Source organism: Fulmarus glacialis, unplaced genomic scaffold (assembly GCF_000690835.1).
Source record: "Fulmarus glacialis isolate BGI_N327 unplaced genomic scaffold, ASM69083v1 scaffold17119, whole genome shotgun sequence".
Lineage (NCBI taxonomy): Eukaryota > Metazoa > Chordata > Aves > Procellariiformes > Procellariidae > Fulmarus > Fulmarus glacialis.
In genome coordinates, this window is record NW_009234056.1 from 1 (window position 1) to 8,105 (window position 8,105).

Genomic DNA, 8,105 nt, shown 5'->3' on the forward strand with positions numbered 1-8,105 from the left:
CCGGCTCCCGCCACGGGCAGCCCGGAGGTCTCCGGCTGCAAAGGGCCGATGGCTTTTGTTTTCCTTATCTGTGAGAATGAGCAAGCCCTCTCGGAGGAAGGGAGGTGGCGTTCGATTATAAAGCCGCTTGTTCCGAAGCTGTCGCTGCCGCGGCGCCCGCACGGGCACGCAGCTTTCTGGGTACATCAGAGCTGAAAAATCCCTCCCCTGAACGTCTTGGGTTGCGTGGAGCGACGCTCCTGGAATCCTGTTCTGCCGCCACCGAGCCCTGCGGTAATCTGTCTGCTGCCTACCTAATCCTGTAGGTGATGAATAAACAATCCTAAATGGCAACCGTCAGATGTCTGATATTTGTAAATTTAAGATTTAAGAGCGCACAGGGGTAGCAACAGCTCGGACACGCGGCTCGTGACGCTGCCTGCGTGTATTTACGTACTTGCACTGACTCCAGGTAACGTGTACCTAGTCTTAGGTGCTTTGGATTGCCCGATCCCAAGTGTCAGGCTGCATGAAACATTAGGGAGAAACTGTTACTTGCCTTTGAGAGTCTGTCTGGCATGACAGACAACCACCATATCATGAAAGGTATGGAGCACTGATGCAGCTTTATCAAGCATTGCATCCAGAGAGCTGGAAACACTAAGTGACAAGGTAACCTTAGCCGTGTCAGATTTGTGTACTTTCGAGTAGCAACAAACCTGGCTAAAGCCCAGTCTGTGCTGAAATTGCATGAATTTAAAACGTGATGCTGTCTACCCTGGTTTCAAAAAAGCATAATGCAAAAAAAAATCCTTCCGATGGCCGAGGGGGTGTTTGTGCACGGGTGGCAGTAAGGAGGCCGAGCGCTGCCCACTGGGAAGTTTTTAACAAGCTCTTCGAAACCGTTTTGCGGTTGATCTCTGGCTGCCTGTTGTCACCTGTGGATCCTTCTTACAGTCCAAGCAAGGCTACAGCCAACATCTGACTCCCTGTTCAAGTTAAACACTGATGCTGATTCAGGTGCAGTTGTTGCTAACACCAGTTCCCAGTTTTGTTTACAGATAAACGTGTCGGTACGGTGCTGTGTAGGAAAGGATGCTGGTTTGAATGGCTCTCAAAGCAAGTACCTGCAGTAAGTGGTGGTGGCTTCTCTAGTAGCTGCACTAGTTTGGCTTTTTAACTAAGCCGGACCAGTATATACTTACTCTTTTGCCCGGCTTTCTTTGTGCTCACAATGAAGAAAGGTGGCACAACGGTCACGGACCCCCCACTGAAAGCTCGTGCTGCACGGCTAAAACACAGGCTGCTAGCTGCTTTCTGACAGTCCTGAGGGAGGACTGGGTGAGGAAAACTGGTGACAGGCTTAATGAGATTAACTTAAGCATGTTGCCAGAGACCCGTAAGAGTCTTCAAATGCTGCAAGGCTGGAAAGGAGTAATAAGCTCTGTCAAAACAGACTTCTCTAAAATTGTGCGTGTGCTTCAGAACTGAGTTTCACTGGTGTACTGCTTTATTTTAAGCAGTATCCATGTGAATTGAAGTGTGTTTTGAAGGACCTGTTTGTACGGAATGGACTTGCTCCAGGAATCATGATCATTGCCTAGGAGGGAGCTATGGAAAAACAATACTTATTTTCTTCTACTGAAAAAATAAAAGTTGCACTCTCTAGCTTGGGTTTTCATCCCTGTGCAAAAGTGCTGAGGAAAATGAGCTGGTAATAAATATTTTGTTATTTTTGACATTTAGTTGTGTTAACAAGGGAGCTTGTAAGCAGAAATTGCTGAAGGGCCTGCAGAGGCTCTCCCCCATTTGCTGAGTCAGGCTCTGCATGCCAGGCAGCTCAGCTGTGATTAGGGCCAGACGATGCGTGGTCATAGCTTACCCTGGTAAACAACTGGTATCACCTGAAATAGTCCAGGGCTTAAGGTAAGCCAAAGGTTCAAATGTCTTCTACAAGGAAGGAAGCCTGGTAGTACAAGGAAATTACAAGAATGGATACTAAGAAATGGTCCACGACTGTTTGAAAAAGGTTTAGAATGCAGTAAAGCTCTAGCAACTTTTCTAACAGATGAGTTTTTCTCCTGTTCTGGTTGTTGACAAACAAAACCCCAAAAGTCTAACTGCTAGAAGGGAAGAAAGATCCCCTTGTCTTTCCTTTCCCCCTGTGATTCCTGGAACTCAGCTATGCTGGTGAATATGATATGGACAGATGTGAGAAGTTGAAAATCAGTACCACTTCTCTTCATCTGTCACTTCTATAAGTTTATTTCTTTTGGGCAATGTCTACAGTCGTAAATTTTGCTGTATTACTGTAGCTCTGTTAACCTCGTCTGGTACTTCTGGCACAAGCCAGCTTTCAGGCAGTGGTCTTTAAACATCATTGTGCACGAGTCTGCTCTATCACAAATGCTCCTATCCTACAGCCGTAAGTGTTTACATTCTCACATATCTGAGCAAAATCCTTTTAATTGTTCAGGCCTGCTGATTGTTTTAAACAGGCTACTTTTATTTCCCTAGCAATTGATGAGTACAAGCCCCTAGATGCCACCACAAACCCATCTCTCATACTAGCTGCGGCTCAGATGCCAGCTTACCAGGAACTTGTGGATGATGCTGTTGCCTATGGGAAAAAACTTGGCGGGTAAGTAAAGAGGTTTTTTTATCTCAGTAGATCTATATTTAAGATGCCTTATTTATACAAATAGTGTTTAGTACTATTAGCAACGTACTGGGGTTTTCCCCTTGTGCACTCATAGGTGTATCTCCTGCCCCAAAAAGCCTCAACTCTTAAAGAAAAATTTCTGATGCTTGTTTCAGATGTGCTTTGAAGAAGTGCATCTCCATTTACCAAGTTGTCACGTGGCCTTCTAGGACTGCTCAGGAAAACACTCTTGAGTTGACAGCGTTATAGGAAATAGTATCCAAAGGCTAATACTGCTGGTGGAACACGAGGGCAGAACATAAACATGGAGCGGAGCAGAAGTGGCTATTTGAACTCTGGAATTTAATGTTAAATGGGCTGTGAAATTTGATCTTTCAAATCCATGGCAAGGTGTGAATTTTTTTTCCCCATAGAAATCATTTTGCTCTTTGCGGTTTTCAGGTCAGAAGAGGAGCAGATCAAAAATGCCTGTGACAAACTTTTTGTATTATTTGGAGCTGAAATATTGAAGAGGATACCTGGCCGTGTGTCCACAGAAGTAGATGCAAGGTTGGCTCTTTTTCCTCTGGGTTACCCTGGATATTTGTACATACAAAAAGAGACATGATGTGAGTTGGAGAAAGATATTCTTGACTAGACAGCTCACTGTTATAAGGCTAGCAAGAGTTTATACTGTTAATATTTGTTTAATTAGAGAATGGATTTTACTTAGTTTGCCTGATTATAACTTGGTGACAAAATTTTACAAAAACAATTAATACTGAGCTTGGATTTTTGTAATCTTCTTATTGTTCCTTATGCAAGGGAAACCTCATGCTTCCAGTATGCTTAGAGCTCTGCTCATTCTCTTCTATGTGATAATGTCTCCTCAATTTACCAAAAGATCTGTTTTAACAGTTTATTTCAAGACTTGCATAGGATTTGTCTGTTAACCCACTCATTGCCAATTCACTTCTAACGCTCAGCTTCTGCATTCATTATGAAAAACTTGAGGAAAGCTCAAGGAAAGCTATCTTGAGCTCTGGATCCTCTGAATCAAAGAGAAGCAGTGCTGTCGTACACCAACTTGATGGGCTCACAATCCAGGAAGTATCTCTGAGAACGAAAACCTGCTATTGGCATATAAATGCTGATAAAACAATGTTTTTCAATGGGGTTGGGGGGGAGGAGGGAGAGCATTTTTAAAAAAAAAAAAAAGTCAGTTTTAAGCAGTCCTGCTCTTGTTTCAAAGGTTGTCCTTTGACAAGGAAGGAATGATTCAAAGGGCCAGGCGTCTCATTGACCTTTATAAGGAAGCAGGAATTGGTAAAGATCGTATTCTCATAAAGCTCTCTTCAACATGGGAAGGAATCCAGGCTGGCAAGTAAGTATTTCCGTACCTGGTATGCTGATTCATAGCGTGCGTCTGCCTGTTCACAGGCACCTGACAAACACATTCTGCAGTTAAAATAAAGAATTGTTCTGAAAGCACTGCACCAGGAAATCTGTTACTAGGGCTACAGCTTTCTGTTGAAATAAGAAAAGTTTGTTCCTACAAGGGCCAGGCCACTTGTAAACGGAGTTTCCTGAAATATCAGGCTAAGTTGTCTGCATTTGGTTCAAGGAACAGCATTAAATAAAGCAGAGTCTGGCAGCGCAAAACATTTTCTGTTAGCTTAAAACTTCAAAGCTTATAAACTGTACCACGTTCCTAATTTAACTCAAGAATTTCAGTAGTTTAACCTACTAGCTTGTTACTAAAATGTAAATTCAGTAGGTGAGCAAACTGCTGTTTTAAGCCAGCCTGTGTCTGCAGGGTTCTGGAAGCAGAGTATGGGATTCACTGCAACATGACCTTGCTGTTCTCCTTTGCTCAGGCAGTTGCCTGTGCTGAAGCTGGAGTTACTCTGATTTCCCCATTCGTAGGACGTATCCTGGATTGGTATATTGCAAATGGAGATAAGAAAACCTATGAGCCTTCAGAGGATCCAGGTAAGCTTTCCTTTTAACGTATTGTTAAAAATACAATAGCTACTCATTCAAACTGCAGTTTACTTGTATAAGTCCTCCTAATGAAAAAATACTGGTTTTGAGCATGTTCTAAATAATCATTTGTACTTCAAATGAATTATTCTGAAAATTGCTGATTTCTCCTTTGTAGGAGTGAAGAGTGTCACTAAGATCTATAACTACTACAAAAAGTTTGGCTACAAAACTATCGTGATGGGTGCTTCCTTTCGAAATACAGGAGAAATAAAAGCGCTTACAGGCTGTGACTATCTCACTATTTCACCCAAGCTTTTGGCAGAGCTCAGCAAAGAGTATGTCAAGTTAACTCCCACACTCAGTGTAAAAGAGGGTAAGTCCACTTCTGTGTAACACGGGCTTGCTCAGTCTCCCTTTCTTCTCAAACGTTAAGAGTATGTGGTTCCACTCAGCTCTGTGGTGCTTGCTTCCATTCTGCTTTAAGGATAAATATTGATCCCTCTCTAATGGAAATACCGTAGCCTCATTATAACAGTGCTGCTACAGTTGCTGACACACAGTCGCTTCTTTAGGGTCTTGAGTCCCACTGAAATTATGACGGGTTTTGAGTGTGCTTAAATACTGTGTACCCTCTCCTGAGAGGACAGGGAGAGCAGAAGGAACTTTATACTTCACATGCTTGGGATGAAATTTTACTGAATATTAGCAAAGATGCCAAACGTGGTTTAATCTTATGTTAATATTGCATCAGTGATGCAGTTAGCTCTAGACATGCCAAAAGGTGTGTTTTCCCTGCAGAAACTCTAGAAATTAATCATGTGCAAGACTAAGTGATCTGATCTAGTGATACTGTGCCACGATGCTTTTGAAAGTATGTTCCCATTGCACTACTCCTGCTTTTCTGTAGCCATATTAAAATGCTACTTTACAACTCAGAAGATGAGATTTGTGCACAGCTGTAGTCATGGGTTGCTGCTTACAGGGTGCTAGCTGGCTCAATTGAGCTTTTGTTAGGTACTTGCCAAATAATCAAAGACCTAATTGTTCAGCATATTTGCTTAGAATGTCTCACTGCAGTAGGACTGTTGCATAATTCTTGATAATAGGCCTGAAAGTGCCATACCATTCAGAAGCAGATACAAGATAATGGCATACACATAAATATTGTATTTTAAGAGAAACTGATTATCTAGATGACTTTTTTCTTTTTCCCCCTAAAACCAGATCAGGAGCATTTTCAATCTTGCAGCCCAAAGTGTGCTCATATAGCAAGTCACACTGAAAGTGGCATTTGAAATTTTTCAACAGCTGGAGGTGGTTAGAATCTTGAGACTGTTTTAGGAAGCCTGTGGTATCTGATAATAATCTGATAATATGGTTTGTTTCTTTTTCAATTCCCCTTGCACAGCTCAGGCATGTGAGCTTGAGAAGATCCATCTGGATGAGAAGGCATTCCGCTGGCACCATAATGAAGACCAAATGGCTGTGGAGAAATTATCCGACGGGATCAGAAAATTTGCTGCAGATGCAATTAAACTGGAGAGGATGTTAAAGGTAGATGTTATATCATGCTGCCACCTGCCTCCTCCCAAGTACTGCAGCTAACCCACAGTTCCTTGGTATGGCTAAGGATTAGGAACCTGTAAGCAAGTCCGATCAGGTTTTTATACAGGCGGTACACGTTATGTAGGACAGGCAGCTAGCAAACTGGCCACCTAAATTAAGTGAACTTGTTAAACTTCACTGCATCTCAAGAAGGAATTCAAGCCAGATGTATACAGCCACACCTGCTGTTTGAGGCCCATGGCAGCGTTCAAACTGGCAGCTAATCAAGATCACAGTACTGTCAAAGTGAAAAGTTCCTTAAGTCTAATTCTAAACTCATTATCTGTCAGCAGTGGTACAAGAGAAATAATCTTCAGACAGTGGGCTGGAAATAAATGATGCTTGTACTTAGCACTAGGAGGCACCAACAACAGATACGCTGAGTATAGCCAAGCCATGTGAAAGTTTTCTGTCAGTTTATGGAGAGTCTTTTACATGGGATTAATTGAACTGTGTGTTTTGGGGGGGTGGGGAATACACACCAAGTATACCTGATCTAGGCATTTGTTCTTGTTGACTGGCAACTACTTAGCAATGCAGGCTTAAGTCACTACTAAAGCTCAGTCCAGTTCCCAAACTCTTACTCACCTGCTGTATGTTTCCTTCTCTCTAGGACCGAATGTTCAGTGCTGAAAATGGAAAGTAGAAAAATCGGAATTCTCCTGAATGGTCAAGGCTGAATGAGTGGATCACCTGAGGTTAAATGGATGTACAAAGTCTTACGTGTAAAAGTCTTATGCTATGTATGGATAGATTTCTGTATCATGCTTTTTTATCAATTTGCAAAGGGACGAATAGAATTTCAAATTTTTGTGGCACTTTTGTCAATACATGCAAATTAACACAGACTTTCTTTGTAACGTGTTCATTTCACTGCTGTAGGGGACATCTGACATAGTATTTTAATTTTTTAAATTTTTATATTAAATTCCTAATTAAGTCTACATTCCTAACACATTAAGAAAGCAGTTTTGTCTTTCATGCTGTCTTACTGTGACTGAAGAGAAGGTTTCAAAAGCCCTCCTTGGTACAAAACCCTCAAGTACTGAGATACATACATAAACCAACTAGGCTCCAGTCCCTTCCTGTCCTCTTTCTGCAGCCCTATGACATTGAAGGCTACACTTTCAAAATTAAGTAACTCAGTTTCTTAAGCAGTTAATAAATAACTTGACAATTGGTTAATCTGAGCTGACAGAGTGAATGTGGATACAGCTGAAGATTGTCTGTTAGAGCCTTGTATATTGTCTTTGGAGGAGTCACTGCTTTTCTTTATGCAATAGTCATGGAATTGCTGCCAACCCTGCCCCACAACTGGGGGGGAGGGGGTGTGTGTGTGTTGGTTTTTTGGGGGGTTTTTTGGTGTTTTTTTTTTTTCCTTTAAGTTCTATGACCCCCTCCTTTCCTCATTGTTCTTAAGCTGCTGCTTTTGTGAAAGAGGAAGAGCTGTGTGGCAGCCTTCCTCAGGAATGACCTAATCCTAATGCAGCATTTACCAATTACAGGACTTTCTATTAAGTTGGGATGCATATGATTCACTTCATGCTGTATTTCATTAAGACTAATTAAATACATCTCTTATTAGTTTATATAGGTCCAGTTCCACCAAGAGTAGACAAGAACAAGTGATAAGACAAGAGAAAATGGCCTCAGGTTGTGCCAGGGGAGGTTTAGATTTGATATTAGGAAAAATTTCTTCACTGAAAGGGTTGTCAAGCACTGGAAGAGGCTGCCCAGGGTAGTGGTTGAGTCACCATTTAAAAGACTGTAGATGTGGCCCTTGGGGACATGGTTTAAGTAGCGGACTTGGCAGTGTTAGGTTAGTGGTTGGACTCAATGATCTTAAAGGTCCTTTCCAACCTAAATGATTCTACAATTCTAAGAGGTTCCTGTT

The 8,105-nt window shown here is 41.9% G+C and overlaps 1 protein-coding gene across 1 annotated transcript; it reads left to right on the forward strand.

Moving 5' to 3' along the window:
- The first annotated feature begins 48 nt into the window (after positions 1-48).
- Positions 49-7,056, forward strand: TALDO1 (transaldolase 1). The gene is made up of 10 exons (XM_009585541.1): positions 49-180; positions 1,041-1,111; positions 2,295-2,404; positions 2,497-2,620; positions 3,083-3,190; positions 3,873-4,004; positions 4,437-4,612; positions 4,782-4,979; positions 6,015-6,160; positions 6,825-7,056. Exons 1-10 carry the CDS (start codon positions 49-51, stop codon positions 6,855-6,857), a joined length of 1,230 nt encoding a protein of 409 aa, XP_009583836.1. The 3' UTR covers positions 6,858-7,056.
- Positions 7,057-8,105: the final 1,049 nt, after the last annotated feature.